General features: G+C 40.2%; 1 protein-coding gene across 2 annotated transcripts in view; it reads left to right on the top strand.

Moving 5' to 3' along the window:
* Positions 1 to 273: 273 nt before the first annotated feature.
* UBE2F (ubiquitin conjugating enzyme E2 F (putative)) overlaps positions 274 to 21,570 on the top strand; it is a 35,316-nt gene continuing 14,019 nt past the window's right edge. Inside the window, exons 1-6 of one of the 2 annotated variants that reach the window (XM_079983361.1) lie at positions 274 to 432; positions 1,972 to 2,105; positions 6,559 to 6,588; positions 6,913 to 6,978; positions 15,470 to 15,537; positions 20,392 to 20,462. In XM_079983361.1, coding sequence (XP_079839487.1) covers positions 1,988 to 2,105; positions 6,559 to 6,588; positions 6,913 to 6,978; positions 15,470 to 15,537; positions 20,392 to 20,462 — 353 coding nt within the window. In that variant the 5' untranslated portion in view covers positions 274 to 432; positions 1,972 to 1,987. The remainder of the gene's footprint in view (positions 433 to 1,971; positions 2,106 to 6,558; positions 6,589 to 6,912; positions 6,979 to 15,469; positions 15,538 to 20,391; positions 20,463 to 21,570) is intronic. The other variant, XM_079983362.1, reaches the window with a different exon arrangement.

Below are 21,570 nucleotides of genomic sequence, written 5' to 3'. Positions count from 1 at the left end.
CCCAGTCAGCTGTGGGGGGTATAACTAGCAGCGCTCCCACTGCGGAAGGGCCCGTCCCTCTTTCCACGGGAGAAATGGTGGCGGGTCTGCGGCAACCTCTCAGCCAGAGGAGGCGGCGAAGGGTTAAAAGAGCCCGCTCGCTCCTTTGCAGTGCGCACGCGCAAACTCGGATTTTCGTCCCCGCGGCTCTTGTGTGTGTCCCTCGCCCCGCTCCCTGCGGCTCAATAAAGTTCTTGTTGCGCAGCTGTCAAGCGTTCACCCCGGGAGCTCCGCCCCCGTTCCTTCCACTTCCGGTTCAGCGAGGGGGGAGGGGTGAAGGGGGCGGTGTTGCCGCCGCCGCCGCCGCTGCAGCTGCCGGAGGAGCGGGAGCCTCGCCGGGGATGGTGCTTCTGGCGGCGCTGGCTTCTCCGGGCGGCTCGACGGCCTTTCCAGGTGAGCAGCGCCGCCCGCCACCCGACCGACGTCCCCTCCGCGGAGAGCCCCCTTCGGCGCCCGGCCCGACCCCGGCCGCCCTTGGCTCCCTCACGCCGGAGACGCGAAGCTTCCCCTCACCGCCCCCGCCCGCCCGCCCGCCAGCCAGCCACACTCAGGGCCGAGGGAGGCAGCGGAAGCGGAGCGCAGGCGCGCGCCGTTAACCTGCGGGATTCACTGCCGCAGGATCTGAGGTGCGGCCGCTGGATTTGGGCGCCTCAGGAAACGGGTCGGGGGGATTGGTGGGGCGCCTCTCCCCGTCCCACTCCCAGTGATTTGATCTCTGCGCAGGGCAGCGCCGTGGAGGCGTCTCCGTAGACTAGGTGTTGGGGTGAAAAGTCCTGCCCCTCCTGCCCCGGCTGGTGGCATTGTGATGGACAGCTGGCTGGCCACCAGGGGGAAGTTTCTGCTGGCTTAGGTGGTCTGATCCTTCAAGGACTCTTCTGTGCCTGCCCACCCCAAAGAGCCCAGCTGCATCGGACGAAATGCCGCTACAGCATCCTGTTTTCTGCCTGCAACTGGTTGGGAAGCTCCAGGAGCAGAGCATGAAAGCAACGGGCCCTGTGGTGGATGGAGAGTCTAAGGTCTAGCTTTAGATTTGCCAAACCTCATTTTGTTTTTTAAAAAGCCATTTAAGTTGCCACCACATCCCATCCCAGTGAATTCTGTAAGTGCATTGTGTAGTTATTGGGGGCAGTGTTGTTCTGTCTTGAAACGGCTTTCTTGGACTCACGGGTTGTCTTCCCCCCAGAGAAGTGGTAAGCCAAGAGCAAACCTTGGCTACAGCCAGTGGTTTGTCTGGAGCGAAACAAACCATGAGCTCATGTTCAGACAAATCTTGGCTTACCTTTTGGTAGCATGGCAGCAGGGTGACCAGCAACTAGCAAAGCAAACACTATTTTTCTTGTGCATACCTGTGCGTTCATGCTTAACCATGGGTTAACTCAGCTTTCTGCCTGAACTGAGATATCCTGACTTTTATTCTTCTGTAATCTTATTAGGTAGTTGTTGGAATGTTCTAACTCTTCTTTTTTTGAGATGCTACACCTTTGTACTTCTTACGAGCCAATAAGAAGGCTGCTTTGACAGCAGTGTCCATAATGATTATGGTAAGGGACCATAGTTCAGTGGTTGAGCACATGCTTTTGCCTGCAGAAGGCCCCAGGTTCAATCTCCACTAGAGTCTTGGGTGTACGGATTGGAAAAGCCTCCTGCCTGAAACCCTGGACACCTGGTCCCAGCTAAAGTAGGTACTACTGGGCTGATGGAGCAATAGCCTCACTTACCAGAATGCACATTTCTATGTTTATAAGACTGACTTAATGAAAACAGATAATTTTATGTAAGGAATTATGTATTTCACAGGTATTGAGCCTATTGCTGTGCATAGGTTATACAAGGATAACTATGCTTTCATGTAACTGAACCTTACATTTGGAAGAAAATACAAACAAGGTTTTTAAAAAAGACTAATTTACTTTTATTTCATATACGCTTTAGACGGAAGATAGCAGTAATGCTAACATTGGCAAGCAAGCTAAAACGGGATGATGGTGTCAAGGGGCCCCGTTCATCCAACCCAGGTTCTGATTCAACTCGAAGAGTGTCTGTTAGAGATAAGTTACTTGTTAAAGGTAATGCTGCTTTCTGTATGAAATATCACTGTTCTCCTAAAATTTAATGCACTGTCTGATAATTGAACTAAATGTGCAGAGGTTAACGGAGTATAAAAAACCATTTTAAAGAGAAAAGTTAAGATGCTTACAAATTCATGAACACTTCAAAAAGCATGAAAACTGTAAGTTAAGGATCCACATTAACTTCCATATCATATAAAAAATTAGTGCAAAGCAATCATGTACATGTTTACCTAGGAGTAAGTACCACTGTATTCCATAGTTTACTTCCAGATAACTCTGCATAGGATTGCACAATCTTACATCATTCCGCTCACGTACAATTTAGCCTCCATGCACTTTCAGTCTCTTGACCCCAGTCCTCTTCAGGCTGGGGGACAACTGAACTAACAACATTGTGGTATTGGTTGGCTAGTTGAACACTGATATTCTTGTTTTCTCTGTATGCTTTGCATTGGTTCAGAAAGAAGGGCATATATTACTAAGGATAGTTCGCATATTGGGGTGGGCAGATGATGAATGAAAGACTACAAAGTGTAGAAGAATGGAGAGAGAGACTGTGGTACATGCCTGTATTACTATGTGACAAAACATGTTGATGAAAGAACAGAGAAGGTAAGTCCTGTATGGGATTGGGCTTTGGAACTGACTGGCACTATTTAAGTTGAGTGAATTAAATTATCTGATGTTCTAATAAAACTTGAATAGTTACTTGGTTTGTTTAATTTTTTATTGACCATGCTCAAAATTGCCCTCTCTGGTTCAAAATAGACATTTTATTATATTGTTAGAATTTAAAATGTGTCCCTTATATATGAAATACTGTTCCCCCAGTCTGCAGAGGAAGAACAAAAATCCTCAGGGGAAAAATTACTTTATTTCTGAACTTTGATAAGTCTTCATATCTCTGGAAAGGACTGTACCATGTGCATATCAAATCTGTGCTGAACAGATATTTAACAGTAAAAGTTCCAAGGAAATGGAATTCATCCTCAGTTATGAACTGAATGAGTCTCTTGAGAAATTGCATCCAGGTTAAACCAGCCAATCTATATTTTTAAGCATAGAGGAAGCTTGAAACCAGCTGCCAGGTATTCTAGGGCATTGAAAAGAAAATGGGCTTTTCTGAAGAATTACACCAGACTATGACTGCTGTAATAAGTCTATAATTTTTTTCTCCCTGGCTAATGTTTGACCCACATCATAGTATATCATAGCACAAGAGAGTGTGTTCTTGTGGCTCTAGAGCATGCTGCTGTTTGCACGTCTGCCTCACTGCATTTTTGTCAGTGCTGTACCTAAAATGCTTATCTGAATCCTATTAGTTCACTTTGAAATAGTGCTTTGTGAATTTGTGAGCATTTACAAATAATTGTGTGTTCTTGGACAGGAAAAGTGGTCAGTTGGCCCAGTCCACTAGGCTGAATAAGAATACGGTTCATATGCCAAATACTAGGAATTCTAAATCCATTTTCTGCATCGATAATGGGAGGGGGGTTGTTGCTAGTATTGCTCAGGGAGCAAGAGAGCCCGGGCTTCTTCAATAAAATGAAAAAAAAATGTGGGAATGTAAAATTTAAGATTCATTCATTTAAGCACAATCAGCTCTGCAGCAAGAATAATGATAAGCTGAAGAGAATACAAATGATGGAAAAGATACAGAGAATAGTTGGCTTTACCTTGGTTGGGGAAAATATAAGCTACTGGAAGCAGGAGAGGAAAAAGTAGGTTGTATATTAGTGGAAAGAGGATCATCAGGTTGCCTTGGTGTTCTTTTGTCTCTTAAGCTTTAAAGCAGGCACCCCCAACCTGAAGCCCCCCAGATGTTTTGGCCTACAACTCCCATGATCCCTAGCTAACAGGACCAGTGGTCAGGGATGATGGGAATTGTAGTCTAAAACATCTGGAGGGCCGAAGGTTGGGGATGCTTGCTTTAAAGTGTGCTGTCAGTTTTGCATTGAGTTGACTAGGTTTTTTTAAAGCAGACCACTAACCTTTATTTGAGGCTTGAAAATATGTTTTACAACATACATCTGGAGGGTCATTCTAGATCACGTCCAATTTTTGATGACTTTTTTTACCTCATGTCCAATTTTCTTAATATTTTGTACACTTGTTTAATGAGCAAAACTAAGTTTAAATCTAAAATTTATTTTATCTCATCCTGTTTTTGAGTTTGAAATTTCAGAATATTGACAATTTTGGCTTTGCTGGACTACACAAAAACCCTAAAAGCGCTTTTTTTTGGGGGGGATACTTTTTTTTGACATTTAAAATCCTATTAATTTAAAAATATATTTTTAATGTTTATGTAACTTAACTTTAAAATTTAGTCCATCATGTGCCATATCACATGAAAGCCCATGAAGTTCTGAAGAGATTGGTATTTTTAGTTTTGAAATATCTCATTTCTGGGCTGAGCAAGGCCAAAATTGTCAATTTTTTGAAACTACAAATCCTCCTAACTCAGAAAGAGGATGAGATAAAAAAAAAATTAAAAACAGAGATCTGGGACCTTCTCTTATACAGTGGTACCTTGGTTTAAGAACAGCTTAGTTTATGAACAACTTGGATTATGAACGCTGCAAACCCAAAAGTAGGTGTTTTGGTTTGTGAACTTTGCCTTGGAAGCAGAACATGTTCCGCTACCTGTTGAGTGTGTTCCATTTGTAAATTGAATCCCCCACTGCTATGGGAAAGCATGCCTTGGTTTAAGAACGCTTTGGTCTAAGAACAGACTTGTGGAACACATTAAGTTCGTAAACCAAGGTACCACTGTACTACTTTTAGGAAATTGAAACTGAAAGCAATATAAAATGGTAAGGTAAAAAGTCTGTGGATTACTTGACATGATTTAAGGAGCAGAATTGTAGGGACATGTTTAGAGCAGGGGTTGGAAGAACCTGTAGCATGTCACCCTGGGCTTAATTTCATTCTGATGAGGAAGGAAAGGGGGTGGCAGAGAGGGAGGAAAGGGTGCTCTACCCACTTACGCACCTGACATTGGCCTGCAGCCCTAACAAAGTTCACAACCCCAACTGTCATAAGTACAGTCATACCTCAGGTTAAATATGCTTCAGGTTGAGTGTTTTCAGGTTACGCTCCGTGGTGACCTGGAAGTAACCGAATGCTTTACTTCCGGGTTTTGCCACATGCACAGGCGCTCAAAATGATGTTATGCACAGAAGCGACGAATTGCAACCCACAGACGAAGGTTGCATTCGCTTCAGGATGTGAACAGGGCTCCGGAACGGATCCCATTCACATCCAGAGATACCACTGTACTGTAAATGTGATAAATGCCTTATTAAAATGGGCAAAATTATACCTAGGGTCCAATCCAGGAAAAAATTGTCACCATTAAACCCCTCTGAAAACAGTGGGATTGTGACCATCTTATTTCATTAATTTTATAATGTAATAGGTAATTTTATAATGTAAGGTAATAATGACTGTCTGAATTGCGGAGGGTGTCATACCGTTTAAGTTGCTGCTGGCCTTTGGCTTTGTTGGGTAATGGGCCTTTATATAAACTACTGTTTAGATGGTTTCCTTCGGGAAGTCATTGCTCTGTACTGACTCTTGTAAAATATAAAGGTGAATATTAATACAGGTAATACCTTGCTTTTTTTAAAAAAAAATTATGATTAACTTGGTATTTTTGTGTTAGGGTGATTTAAGTGCTTTAGACTGCAGTCCTACACTTACTTCCCTGGGAGTGAGCCCCACTGAACTCTGGGGCTTACTTCTGAGTATACATGTGTAGGATTGAATTGTCAATAAGCTTAGGTAAAGGTAAATGTACCCCTGCCCGTACGGGCCAGTCTTGACAGACTCTGGGGTTGTGCGCCCATCTCACTCAAGAGGCCAGGGGCCAGCGCTGTCCGGAGACACTTCCGGGTCACGTGGCCAGCGTGACATCGCTGCTCTGGTGAGCCAGAGCCGCACACGGAAACGCCGTTTACCTTCCCGCTGGTAAGCGGTCCCTATTTATCTACTTGCACCCGGAGGTGCTTTCGAACTGCTAGGTTGGCAGGCGCTGGGACCGAGCAGCGGGAGCGCACCCCGCCGCAGGGATTCGAACCGCCGACCTTTCGATCGGCAAGTCCTAGGCGCTGAGGCTTTAACCCACAGCGCCACCTGCGTCCCGGTCAATAAGCTTAGGGTAGTGTTATTTCAATATTATCCTTTAGCAGTTATGTAACTGACTTCATTGAATCATTTTGTATAATTATAATTCAGTTGTTTAATTATAGCCTTAGTATTGTTTATTGCACCTTATATTTTAACATGAATATTGTAATATCCTCTAACAGATACTGTTTTTGCTGTGACTTTTTATTATTGCTTTGTCGGTTTAGATGTAAGCCAAAATTATCTTGAAAGATATATATAGAAAGATGCTATATAAAGTTGGCATTGACTCACATTTTTATTTCATTTTTAACAGAAGTTGCAGAACTTGAAGTAAATTTACCTTGTAAGTATAGTGTTCAGAAGGTTTTCTGAGGAGTGTACAAACTCTTCTTTTCCAATGTATATCATTTTCAGATAGCTGCAGATATTGCAACCTGGGACTCCTTTGGGAGGAAGGGTGGGATATACATTTATTTAATAAATTAATAGATTTATGCATGAACTCAGCTCAGATTGTAGTTACCTTTTGTAAATACTAACTGCACAATAAATTCCCTTGTGAGGCCTTTTTCTCTTTCGTTCCTATGTTTGTTGCCTTCCCCTCCACAGCTTGTCAGAAATGTCACAATTGATCGTTATTTTCAAATTTTTAAATTTTGTTTTTCAGGTACATGTGAAGTAAACTTTCCTGACCCAAATAAACTCCATTATTTTCTCCTAACTGTAAACCCAGGTAATCTTTTAAGAATGTATTTTGAAACTGTTAATGTTAAGTGCAGAGTGTTCTATAAACACTCAAATCTGTTTGTGAATGCGCACACACAATTTTCAGCCTTCTCTTTTGAAATTATTTGGGGAAACTGAAGGTGTACATTTGTTATTTGAAAAGAAATGCAGAGTAAGAGGATAGATATATTTATATTTTGATGGTTAACTTACAGCCATACTTGATGCATCAAAGCTATGCAATGCCCCCCCCCCCAAAAGAACTACACTAAATCAAGAATACAGTAAAAGCAAGTGGCAAAACAAAAAGGTACATTTTTTTTAAAAAAGATACTTGTTTTAAAATCAAATGTAATAGACTAGGTATATAATAAGTTAAACAACAAATGAATAAATTAGAGCAAATGTTCTTTTTTTAATTCTATCAAACTCTACAATTCTATGATTCTGTGGTTTATATGCCACCTTTTCTTCCAAGGAGCTCAAGGTGGTGAACATGGTTCTCCTCCCCAGTTCATCCTTCCGACAACCCTGTGAGCTGTAGGTTAGGCTAAGTGATGGTGACCCAGTGAGCTTCATGGCTGGGTGGGATTCAAACCCTGGTTTCCCAGGTCATAGTCCAACACCCTAACCATTACGCCACACTGGCTCTATGACATCACAAGAAAAGTTAATGTTCTTGATCTTACAGCAAGCTGTTTTCCAAAAATCTGGTATCTTTGGTCATGGACAATATACAGTACATGGACAAGTACATCTCCAGCACCTTTTGCTGATTCTGGTGTAAATTTAACTTGGCCTACTAGCATCTGCACAAAATAATATAGAACCTTTTTGGATGAGTTTGAACAAGTTTGAGTAGATGTACTCCTCCAAATCCAAATGTCCCACGTTACACGTTTGACTCAGAAATCTTATCCGTTGATTGCTCAAAATCAGCACCTCATTCTGTGTACTATTACACAATTAGTGTCTTCACAAAGTTTTCATAAAACGTCTTAAGGCATCTTTACACGAGTTACAGATCTATACAAGACCAAATAAATAGCAGGGAAATCAGCCCCATACTACTTCATTTGCTACACAGTGTTAATAAAAACCTTTAGTTGTAAAGCTTAACTAAAGATAAATTGCTGATAATTCAGTTGACTCTTCCAGATAACTATTTCGGGGGTTATGGTGTATTTCTGTTACATATACTATATTCTATACTATATTCTACATATACTATATTCTATAGTATGTAGAGAATGTGTAGTTTGAAATTTAACTAGTACTGTCACATCGATCATGCTGGTTGGAGATCCCATTTCTTGAGTCTTTTGCAGGATAAGTAGTAAGTGTTCAGCTTGCATGAAAAATAATTATGTGGTTTGGTACCATGTCAATGTAGTTGCTTTATCTGTATAATTTTTGGTTCCTTTTTAGATGGCTAGAAAGCCATCTACACTACACTACTATAGTGTGTAGTGAATAATAGACCAAAATATTTTTCACTAGTTTTGACAAGTTGGGAATTATTGAACTTCATAGATGTGGGCACTAGATGGCACTGGTAGAATAACTCAGTTGTACTGGTGATGTGTGGTTGTTGGCAGTAGAACTCTCAATTCTTTAGTCTTTCCCCCCTCTCAAGTCATGAAAGTTTGGAGGCAGAACACACAATATGGCAGAACAAACAAATATGGGTGGGGATTCTAGATACATATTCATTTACTTCCCAGGTCACTTGCCCAGAACTACCTTGTTTCCCAAGCTGTCCATTCCAATTCTTCCAAGGTTCCATGATCCCAGTTGACTCTAGTCTGCCTTCGTCCTTCTTTGAACTCAGCCCTGCCTTTTGGGCTTCCCATAGCCATCTGGTTGGCTGCTATGAGATCAGGATGTTGTACTGAGCCTGATCTAGCAGGACTTTCCTTATGTTCTGCTGCCATCACTTCTACTTTGACCATAAGCCTCATCTAGCTGAAATATGCTTAAGAACACCGAGTGCTGAAGCCAGTTGTCTCAAACTTTCACCACCTTTGGTTAGAAAAAAATCATGAGCAGAGGGTGACATCCGACAGGGCTTTCCCTTCCGAGACTTCCGGAGGCGGCGCCATCGGTAATGGCGGATACCCTCTGAAACGGAGGGGGAAGCTCCGCAGAAATCGGGTCCACCGCTACAGCGAAGCGGAGGACCCTCAAAAAACCCACAGGCGGGTGAAGCCTGGGGCCGTGGGGCTCAGCTTTGCGCCCCCCCGAACTGTCAAAGGAGCCCTGAAAAGAGCTCCGGAGCGGAGCGGGGGTGTAGCGCTGTGCTGGAGCCGATCGCTACTTCTGCGGAGTGAAGCTGCATAGCAGTTACCGGAGAGCGCTGGCCTTTTTCCTGTGAAACATCGGATTAAAACAGCTATCCGTGAGTAAGAATTGGGAACTTGGAAAGATCAAAGTTAAGACCAAGTATTGGACTTTGATTTTGAATTTGAATTTGAACTTGAAACTAGAAACTTGAACTTGAAATTTGAACTTGAAACTAGAAACTTTGATCGGGACTTTGAACTTGAACTTGAATTTAAAATTCGGACCTGAAATCGGCAAAGTGCAAACAGGAAGTCCGCTTTGCCGATCCTGTAAATAGAATAAAAGCAAGGGACAAGGGAACTTTGAACCACTGACTTGTTTTATATAAAGAGCTAAATTTCACTGTCAGAGCAAAAGAACCCCCCCCCTCAAGTAGGGAAGGGGGGACAGAAAATCCACCACTTTACTTTTAACACTGATCTGCCGGTCTGTCTTAAATAAATGCAAGGCTACTGTGAAAGTACTGTTTATGGACATTGTAACTTTTGCTACTGAATGTTTAGAAGGACTGGTAACAATCAAGGGAGCCTCCAAATTTATAACTTTTTTACTCTTTTACTCTTGCAACAAATTGGAAAGATAACTGGGGAGCTGATGAAGTTACTGTTTAACAATCATTGAAGAAACAACCTGGTATTCTGCTCCCCTAGAGGAACTTTGTGTTATAGCTGGGGATTTTCCACTGCAGCTGCTATTGTTTATAGCTAAGAAGGAAGCTTGGGAATTGTGTGAGTGACCTTGATTTCCAGAGGCAAGCAATGGAAGAGAAACAACCAGACAAGTTACAGCCTCCAGATAAAGTATCAACAAGAGCAAAAATTAAACAACAGCAGCAGCTGCAGGCACAGCAGCAACTCCAGCATAGAAGAACATCATCAGCAGGACTCTCTGTCCCACAAGCCACAGAAAGGGAAGAATCAAAAGGAACAGGATCGGATTCTGCAACATTAGACAAGATTTTATCGGCTCTGCAAAATTTGACAGCTAAGATTGATCAAAATACTTCAACTATTAAGGACCTGGGGCAAAAAGTAAACGATTTGGGGACGAATGTGAATTCTAACACCCAGGCGATTGACAGACTGGTGCAGGAGTCTAAGGAGACAAAGAAGACTGCGGAGGAAGCCAAAGAGAGGGTATTGGCAGTAGAACAAAAGATACCACCAATAAATAAAAAATTGGATGAATACAAGGTACAATTCTCTTTGATTGAACTTAAAGAGAAACAGACCAACTTGAGAATTAGATCGGTCCCAGAAATAGAAGAAGGAGACTTGATAGAACTGTTGACATCGGAATTTGAGGAGTGCTGGGACCTGGATCCAGAGAAAGAAGAATTTAAGATAGTGAGTGCTTTTCGATTGGGAAGGGTTAAGAGGAAAAATAGGCCAAGAGACTGCTTGATTGCTCTAAGGACAAAAGAGGAAAGAGATAAAATACTGAGTCTACACTACCAGAAAGCACTCGATATCCAAGGGGTGAGAATTGAGATTTTTAAAGATATCCCGAAATACCTGCTTGATCTTAGAACCAATTACGGAAATTTGGTGGACCTGCTAAAAAGAAACGGAATTTTGTTCAGGTGGGAATTCCCACAAGGCCTCTCGTTTACATTTAAAGGAAAGAAAATTAAGATAAGATCAGAGGAAGATAAAGAGAGTTTTCTGAGAAATTTTGGAGAAGAATTACAAAGAGAGGCCAGAACAAAAGACTCGGAAATATTAGGATTGGGACCACCTGACTTAGGAAGAACTCTCTTGGGACTGGACCAACGGAAAGAGATACCGCCGACAAACCAAGAGCAACTTCTAGGAGCAACTGGTGGAACATCAGAATAACAACAACATGTCTCTGCAGATGTTAACTTGGAATGTTCGAGGTTTGAACTCCCCCAGCAAAAGGAAGAGGATTTTTCATATTCTGAAAAAGGAACAACTGGACCTAATTTGCCTACAAGAAACACATATAACAAGACTCCAAAGGAAATTATTGATAAATAAAAAGTTAGGCCAAGACTTTATTTCATCAGACAAAGTAAAAAAAAGAGGAGTTGTGATCTACGCAAAAGAGAAATTATCACCAAAGTTTCTCCTTAAAGATGAACATGGACGATTTGTGGTAATTGAAATACAATTCCAAGGAGAGAAATTAGTAATAATTGGAGTCTATGCACCTAATGAGGGGAAATCAGAGTTTTATAAGAAACTGCATGAGACGTTAATGGACTTTATAGATCGAAATATCATTTTGATGGGAGATATGAATGGCGTTGTCTCGACATATATGGATAAATCTGAAAGACAAGTAGTCACAAAAGATGGAAGATTACCAAAGACCTTTTTTGAATTGACAGACAATATGGACTTGATTGATATTTGGAGAACTAAAAATCCCCTAGGTAGAGAGGGGACCTTCTTCTCTGAAGCCAATTTGACCTGGACTAGAATAGACCAAATTTGGATTACAAGAGGGATGGCACCCAAGATTCGAAAGGTGGAAATCTGCCCCAAAATCTGCTCCGACCATAACCCAGTGAAGATGGATATGAAACTAACACCCACTGGTTCCTTTAGATGGAGAATGAATGACACCTTGTTTAGAGACTCTGAAATTGTGAAAAAGGCCCAAAAAACACTAAAAGACTACTTTGAGATAAATTTGAAGACTACCGTGGAGAAAAGAGTAATCTGGGATGCAAGTAAAGCCGTAATGAGGGGGTTTTTGATCCAGCAAAATGCTATAAAGAGGAAACTTCAAGAGGAGAAGAAAGAAAAGATTTTAGAGAAAATTAGAGAAGGTGAGAAGAGATTAAGGACTAAACCTAAGTCACAGGACATTCTACGAGAAATTAAATTACATCAGGCACAATATTTGAAAATGGTTAACCAGGATATAGAATGGAAAATTAAACAAATGAGACAAAAAACCTTCGAATCGGCCAATAAGTGTGGAAAGCTGCTAGCTTGGCAGCTGAAGAAAAGACAGAAATTAAATACTGTTACCAATCTTGAAGTAAATGGACGAAATATACAAAACCCACGGGAGATTCAAGACTGCTTCCAGAGATACTTTAAACAACTGTATTCACAAGGGCCACAGAATGAGATCAAAATCGAGAAATTTTTGGAAACAAATGGATTACAAAAAATTTCTCAAGAGAATAAATTAATACTGAACGACAAAATTTCTGAACAGGAGGTTGAAGGTGCCATTAAGAACCTGCAACTAGGCAAGTCTCCAGGCCCGGATGGGCTAACCTCCAAATACTACAAAGACATGAAAGATTACTTAATTCAACCTCTAATGGAGGTTGGCAATGAAATTATGGAAGGGAAAAGAGCGCCGGAGTCGTGGAAAGAAGCTTACATCACGCTTATACCGAAAAATGAGATAGAAAAGACACAACTAAAGAACTACCGCCCCATATCCCTACTTAATGTGGATTATAAAATTTTTGCTGATATTTTAGCTAGAAGATTGAAAAAAGTTTTAGCAACAATGATTCATAAAGACCAAGCTGGCTTTCTCCCAGGCAGACAATTGTCAAATAACACGAGAAACTTAATTGACATTTTAGAAAAGCTACAAGTTAATATAAATACAAAAGCTGTTTTAATATTTATTGATGCGGAGAAAGCCTTTGACAATATTTCGTGGAGCTTTATGAGGAAAAATTTGCAAGGGATGGGGGTTGGAGAAAGGTTTGGAAACGGTATAGGCGCGATTTACTCAGAACAGAAGGCGAAATTAATAGTGAATAATGCAGTAACGGAAGAAGTTAAGATAGAGAAAGGGACACGACAAGGCTGCCCAATTTCCCCTTTGCTTTTTATTTCAGTCCTGGAGGTCTTGCTGAATATGATTAGAAGGGACCAACAGATTCAGGGTATACAGGTCGGAGTTAAACACTATAAACTTAAAGCCTATGCAGATGACCTAGTACTGACGCTACAGGAGCCAATCCCTAGTTCTAAAAGAGCACTGGAAATAATACAAGAATTTGGTCGGGTGGCAGGTTTTAAATTGAATAAATCAAAAACTATGGTTTTAGAGAAAAATTTGACAGCAGTAGAGAAGGAAAGGTTTCAGGAAGAAACAGGTTTAATATTGGTGAAAAAAGTGAAATATCTAGGGGTGAACTTGACTTCGAAGAATGTAAATTTATTTAAAGATAATTATGAGAAGTGTTGGTCAGAAGTGAAAAAAGATCTTGAAATTTGGACAAACTTGAAACTTTCCTTACTGGGTAGAATTGCTGTTATCAAAATGAATGTATTGCCAAGAATGTTGTTTTTGTTTCAGACGCTACAAATCATTGACAAAATGGACTGTTTTGAGAAGTGGCAAAAAGAAATTTCTAGATTTGTCTGGCAGGGCAAAAAGCCCAGAATAAAATACAAAATTCTTACTGACGCAAAGGAAAGAGGGGGGTTTGCCCTGCCGGACTTTAAGTTATATTATGAAGCAGCAGCTTTTTGCTGGTTGAAGGATTGGCTACTTCTTGAAAACACGGATATTTTGGATTTGGAAGGATATGATAACGTTTTTGGGTGGCATGCATACTTGTGGTACGGTAAGGCTAAAGTGTACAAGACATTTAAAAACCATATTGTCAGGAAAGCATTGTTTAATGTCTGGATGAAATACAAAGATTTATTGGAAAATAAAACCCCTAGGTGGCTCTCACCTATGGAAGCAAAGGCCTTAAAAAAGCTTAATATGGAATCTAACTGGCCAAAATATTGGGAAATTCTGGAGCAGGAGGGAGATAAAATAAAATTGCAAAGCTATGAGAAACTTAAGGATAAGGTGCGAGACTGGTTACATTATTTTCAAATAAGAGAGGCCTATCATTTGGACAGGAAAATTGGTTTCCAGGTGGAAAAATCAAAGTTGGAAACAGAATTGTTAGAACCCAATGCTAAGATATTGTCGAGAATGTATAACTTGCTGTTGAAGTGGAATACTGAGGATGAAACGGTAAAATCTGCTATGATAAAATGGGCACAAGACGTTGGTCATAACATTATGTTTGTTGACTGGGAACAGTTGTGGACCACCGGTATGAAATTCACGGCATGTAATGCCTTAAGAGAGAATATTATGAAAATGATATATAGGTGGTACATGACCCCAGTCAAACTTGCAAAAATCTATCATTTGCCCGATAATAAATGTTGGAAATGCAAAGAAACTGAAGGGACATTCTTTCACCTTTGGTGGACGTGCCCAAGGATCAAGGCTTTCTGGGAGATGATATATAATGAACTGAAAAAGGTATTTAAGTATACCTTCTTGAAGAAACCAGAGGCCTTTCTTCTGGGCATGGTCGGCCAATTGGTGCCAAAGAAGGATAGAACTTTCTTTATGTACGCTACAGCAGCAGCAAGAATACTCATCGCAAAGTATTGGAAGACACAAGATCTACCCACTCTGGAAGAATGGCAGATGCAAGTAATAGACTATATGGAACTGGCTGAAATGACCGGCAGAATTCGAGATCAAGGAGAAGAGCAGGTGGAAGAGGACTGGAAGAAGTTTAAAGTCTATCTACAAAAACACTGTAAAATCTTTGAATGTTGAGGACATTGAAAAGGAAAGAAGGGGTTCTAGTGACTGAGTTAAATAAGAGTACAAAGGGAGGGATCAAGAATCAAAATGAGCAAAGATTGAGCTTGCTGAACTAATTATTACATAGAATACAAGATCGGGAGGCGGGTGGAAGTAAGGAAAATAAGGTTTGGAAGGTTATAATTGGAAAGTGAGGGATTTTTTTTTTGTTGTTGTTTTTATATGTTAAAATCTCCTTTTTTCTCTTCTTTTTTTTTGTCTATGTTTTCTTTTCTTTTGTAATGTTTGTGAAAATTTTTCTTTTTGTAATGTTTGTGAAAATTTGCTTTTTTGTTCTTTTTTGTGAAAAATGCAATAAAAATTATTTAAAAAAAAAAAAAGAAAAAAAAAACGACAGGGCTTTCCCTTCCTTCCTCTCTCTCCCTCAACCCCGACCCTCCACATCCGCTCCAGAGTGTCCCCCAGCCCACTGTTCCTTCCATTGGCAGATGTACACCATTGGATTTCACCTGTAACTTCCCTAGATCACTATCTTTTCTGTGCTGTTGCATATTTCCTTTAAGCTTCTGTTTTTCCTTTAACAGATGAAGGTTATTATCAAAATGGAACATTTCAGTTTGAAATTGAAGTTCCTGATGCCTATAATATGGTGGTAAGTAATTAGAACAGTTTAATACTTACTGAGTTTCCTTTTACAATAGGCTTCAAAAAGCAGTTGGTTTTTAACTGTATGGCACTGTACTTGATTATGGCCATATTGTCCAGGTTATATACATTTATTGTCCAGGTTATATACATTCAGTTCTATACATTTCGATAGTTTTACAGTCATTTTAACATTTCAAAACTAGACTTCCTTCCTCCTCTTTCTGCAGTTCCTTAAATTTATTTTTATCATTTCCTGCATATTCTAAATTAACTTAACTGACTCTTTTATTCGTGTATTCTTATGAAACTGCAGGTTATTACAATAATCCTGCCAATGTTCTTACCTGTTTACAGTTTATTTGTACATATTCAATAAACCATTTCCATTCTTTTGTAAAAAGTTTGTTATCTTGATTTCCTATTTTCCGGTAATATTTGCCATTTCTGAATAGTCCATAAGTTTTTGTATCCATTCTTCTTTCATTGGGACTACTTCTTTCCACTTTTGGGCAAATAGCATTCTTGCCACTGTAGTTTCATACGTGAATAAATTTCTGTACTGTTTAGGTAGTACTACCCCTATAATTCCCAGAAGAAAAGCTTCTTCTTTTTTACAAATGCTATTTTAAACATCTTTTTCTTCAACCTCTCTTGCTCCCTTTTTGTCTCTTGCCTCCACTTGTACTTTCTTGGAAGATTCATCCAAATTGGAGGTTTTAAGCTTTAATTCTTACACTGTTTTCCTCCCCAATTCTAATGTTTTATGTGACAGTTCTTTGATTTCTGTTGTCAAATTTACGACCTAAATGGTGTTGTTATCTGTTTTCTGTTCCAGTCTCTGTATTCCTTCCTTCATTTCTTTCCTCATTTCTAATAAAATTGTCATTAAATCAGACTTCTGTAAGTGTCCCCTTCTGTAATTGAACCTTTTCTTTGACCTGGTGTTGTAGTTGGGCCTCATGGTGGTTTTTTTGCTGCATTAGCCATGATTTTATCAACAAAGTGGTTTTTTTTTTCCTTTTTTAAAAAAGGTTCAAAAAGCAAAATAAATTTTTAGTTGTTATTTTAAATAATAACTAAAGAGTTTTAAATAAGTTTAAAAAATATTTTAAACTTCAGTTCTCAATTTCTATATATAAAAAAATATCAATACTTATATCAAAATACCAATAGGGGGCAAGCTCTCCTTTCTTATGAGAAAGTACTTTAAAAAAAAGAAAAAAACAAATAAAAAAGCCCTGTAATTATTTTTCCAGCCGCACTGTGTCGCTTGTGTTTCTGTCCTTTTTCTCTCACTCTGCTTTCCCTCTTATCTATTGTTTTGGTTTCTTATTTCCTGTTTTCCCTCCTTTACCACAGCATATTCACAAGATTTCCCAGGATCTAAGAAAATAAAAAATAAAATAACCTTTAATCCAAACTTTTTTTTTAGCTCATGTGAAAGTTTTAAAAATCTCCTTTTCCATTCACTAAAATCGTATCGTTCCACAGTGTATCTTTCTGTCTTTCTTCAGCATCTTCAAAAAGCCCTCATAATATCCACATGTGTGTGTGTGTGAGATGAGAGAGAGAGAAGTTTAAGATCTTTTCGTACCGTCTCCTTTTCCCTTCAGCTTCTTCAAAAAGCCCACCAATTACACAGACAAGGTATATTTAAAAGAAAAAAATTGCCACATCTCCAAATTTTTAGTTCATAAAAAGTAGCAAAGGAAATAAATATGTTTCTTAAAGTATTAAGATGAATAATTCACAAAGTTCACGTCCTGCTTTCTTCTCTTATCACCCCAATGTCTAAAATTCATTTCCAGTTTGGCAAGCTTGCTGGAAAAGCACTATAAAGTCTTAAACTTAAGCATCCAATATTAGCTCAAATCACAATGTTAATTCAACTCATCCAATGGAATGCTTAAAAAGAAAAATCATTAGCGGGTAATTTATTTATTCTTTTCTTAGCCCCTGCAGATTTTATTCCATGCCGATTGATACCCACTTCCCGGGGGGACATCCTCTTTACCTCCCTGGTGTGGATCCAATTGATAAATTCTTCTTAAATATATATTTTTAAAAAATTATCTTGTCCAAATTGGTCCGATTTCCTTTTACTTTTTAAAGAAGTCACTGCTTTAATGGGGGCACTTGCGGCATTTTGCTGTGAGGTCTGTGTTCAATTTTGGTGCTCTCGCTGCTCCCTCCAGAGCTTTGGGGGCTCCTAGAGAGCCTTCTCCAACACCGCTGGACCCTTCAGAACCCAAATGTTCCTTCCGGGCTTTTTAGAAAAGGTGCTTTGCCCGTGCTCCCTTTCCGCCTCCTCGCAGCAATTAGGTTGCTCAGGACGAGTGATCCCCAGCGTCCACCATAGCCTGCAGCAGACCCAGAGCTCCCAGGTTATTCATATTCTTTATCCATTAGGAATTTGTAAAAATGTGAATGAGTTTTGTATGATGCTTGGGAAATTTTCAACACTGAAGAGCAATCCTCTTAAATTAAATCTCATCAGATATAGGTATAATTCTGCAGTTATCAAAAGAAAACTACCGTATTTTGCATAGAGTGTACTTATATACTCTGTTTCTATTTCTGAAGAGCACGCAAGATACCATTCTGAATTGATGTTTTGGGACTACAAATCCCATCATCCCTAGCTAACAGGACCAGTGGTCAGGGATGATGGGAATTGTAGTCCCAAAACATTTGGAGGGCCAAGTTTGGGGGTGCCTGTACTAGATAGTGTCTTCAGCTGCTTCCTGCTCTGCCCATTGTAAATCATTAGACAGTTTTTGTTTTAATTATTATTTTGAAAGCAGAAATAAAATTGTTGATAAAATCTGAAATATAAAAATTAGCCTCCCTTGGATTTGTTCTCATGCGAAAGGTACACATACAGTGGTGCCTCGCAAGACGAAATTAATCCGTTCCGTGAGGCTCTTCGTATAGCGGTTTTTTCGTCTTGCGAAGCAAGCCCATTGACAGCTTAGCGGATTAGCGCTATTAGCGGTTTAGCGGCTTTTAGCGATCAGCTGTTAAGCGGCTTATCAGCGGATCAGCTGATAAGCAGCTTAGCGGCTTCGGAAAAGGGGGGGAAAGGGGGAAAAAACCCGCAGGAACTCGCAAGACATTTTCGTCTTGCGAAGCAAGCCCATAGGGAAATTTGTTTTGCGAAGCGCCTCCAAAATGGAAAACCCTTTCGTCTAGCGGGTTTTCCGTCTTGCGAGATGTTCATCTTGCGGGGCACCACTGTATGTGTTTGTGGTTTAAGGTTTCTGAGAATAGGATTATATAAAAAGGAGCTGCTACAACATTCTCACCAGGCTCTTGTTGTATTTTTTGCCTCGCATAATCAACTTTTATAGAAAAATAAGTATTCTTGTTAATGTTTTCACACCTTTTCTGGATGAAAAAATAAGCCTGGTAATTGCAGTCAAATACACAACAGCAGCTGAAGATTGAGTGTGTGAATATGATAGCAGAGCTATGAAATTAATTTCTGAAAGAGTTAGCTGTTGTTTTTACCAGTAAGGATTATTTTGGAGCTGCATATTATAATTGTATTTTCCAGTGTTTATAAAGAATCCGTTTGTTTAATCAGTTTAAGTATGTGATACAAAGATTTGTGGGGATGAAAGAGAGAGAAAATACGATTACGATTACGATATCTTTATTGTCATTGTACCTTGCGGAACAATGAAATTGAAATATGAAAAAATAGAAATATTGGATTGACTTTAGAATCTAACCAGACTAATTAAGTTAGATGGTTATTAGTTATAATAAATTACTTGAATTGATCATCTTATTTTAAAATATGTTTGTTAGTCACATTTGTCTGACTTTTCCTCTGGCAGTAGAGCAACTTAAACTTTTGCCTCTGCTACTTGCAAATTGCCTCCTTGAATGCTAACCAGCAAATAAAGCCCAACAGCAGTGAATATTCCCTATGCAATGGGGATTTACAGTTGCAATTGAAATTATTTACCCCCCATTGCCTATTTGGTTTATTATAAAAAATTACAGACTTTCAGCTGTTTGCAATGAACAGATCAAACAAAAGCAATTGAAATAGCTCATCACAGTGGTTGCTTCAAGTGCGTTCCCCAAATTCAGCTGAAATTGCAACTTTTAATGGCTTCTCCAGTCTCACTATTATCCAACCCCTTCATGGCAAGCATCTTTAGTATTTATTTAGTACAGCAACCTTTCGCTGCTATAACCTGCTGCAAGTGAGATGCGTAGCCATACAGCAGCTTCCGGCAGCCTGAGCCCATTCCTCATGAGAGGTGGCCTGTAGTTCAGTAATATTCTGGGGTTTGCGTGCTGCAAATCCTGCCAGAGATTTTCTCTGGGGTTCAAGTCAGGTGACTGTGATGGCCCCTGTTCCTTTAACTTTGAACTTGTGAACTATGCTTCCAGTGGTGTCTCTAGGAACATTCAGTGTCCTCACTATCTGCTCCTTGTTTGTAAAGGGTGATCTTTTCTCTTAGCTTCGTGGACCATTCTCTTGACTTAGCCAGATTTCTAACATGCAGCCAAATGAGACAGTTAGCAAATCCCTAGCCAGCTCAGGTATTTCATATGTTCCAGCTCAAGCACACCTGGTACAATTAATGATGTTGTCGTCTCATTTTGAACTTATTCCTGCACCACAAACCTTGCTAGAAGATATGAGTACTTGACAGGAAAAGACATCGGCTACAAAACTGAGGATGGGTGCTGTCTGTTCCCTGGATAAGTAACTGGGGGGGGGGGGACTGGGGGGGCCACAGTGCAGATTTCTGGAGAGCGCATGTCCAGTACAGTGTGATCTCCTGATTTGTCCTTCAGCTTGGGCAGCTTTGTAATCTTACGTTTTATTTTCTGGCAGCCTCCCAAAGTGAAATGTTTGACCAGAATCTGGCATCCCAACATCACGGAGACAGGGGAAATCTGTTTAAGGTAATAAATAATTTTTATAGCTCACTTCTCTTATTCTATTGTCAGAGTTAAATGCCAGTAGATGAAATGGCTATTTCTTGTGAATATGTAGGAGGAAGAGAAAGAGCAAATGGCTCCTTCCCAAATGGGAATTACTATAGCATAAGTATGCATGAAAAGTTTCTCCTGGTTTGCTCAAACTCCACACCAGGCAGTAATGTTTGTAAAACAACAAACAAACCACCCACCCATACAGAAGCCTGTCTTATGATGGTCTGTAGCTGAACCAACCTGGCTAACGCAGCCACCTCTCTGCCAAGAGCTTTGTTTGCTTTAAATGCTGTGTTACTTGGATCTTGCTAACTATGAAAGAGGAAGTTCAACCTGCTGCAATAAAAGAAGAGAGGCTACAACATCTTTCCAAGCTGAATGTACACAGGCATTTCCCACAGGAAAGGTGCCATTTCACTTTCCTCCCCTAACCTATGCGCTGTGAGACACTGATACACACCATATTGCGGCCAGCAAAGGTTGGTGGGTCTCAATCAACTGAAAAGGCCCAGCAGAGGAATAAGTGGGACTGGGCTTAGGCTGGCAGTTGCACTGCATTTGCTGCTACCAAGTGGGCAGGGAATCTCACTGAGGAAGAAAAGAAAAGAAAACATGCAAGCCCAGACTAAACAAACAATGAAGAAGAATCAGAGAGGGGATTCAAATAACTTGCACCCAGAACTCACCTTCCGTTGGTCACACATGCACTCACCACAGACAGACAGACAGACACAAACCTCCCTTCCTCTCTCGATCTACCCAAATGCGTTTCTTGGTCACCTTTCTCTCCCTTAAAAATGCGTGTCCAGGCTACCAGATAGGCAGAGAAGCAATTAGGAAAACCATCCCAATTGCTTCTCCAACACTAAGACAAAAAACCCACAACAGCCTGAAACAGGACAAAGGCTGGCAGAAAATGACCAGGGAACTCATCCCCATCACTTTCTCCAACTACCACACACAAAGTTATGACAAAAGCCCTTTGGGGGATTGCAAGCTCCCCCCCCCCCTGCAATGAATCGGTGGGTGGGGATAATATTTCCTTCTCTTCTCCAAAGTGACCAATAGCAGAGCCAAC

This window comes from Podarcis cretensis (assembly GCF_951804945.1).
Source record: "Podarcis cretensis genome assembly, chromosome: 1".
Taxonomy (NCBI): Eukaryota; Metazoa; Chordata; class Lepidosauria; order Squamata; family Lacertidae; genus Podarcis; species Podarcis cretensis.
The sequence above is the reverse complement of the archived record's forward strand: the minus strand, read 5'-3'. Positions and strand labels throughout refer to the sequence as shown.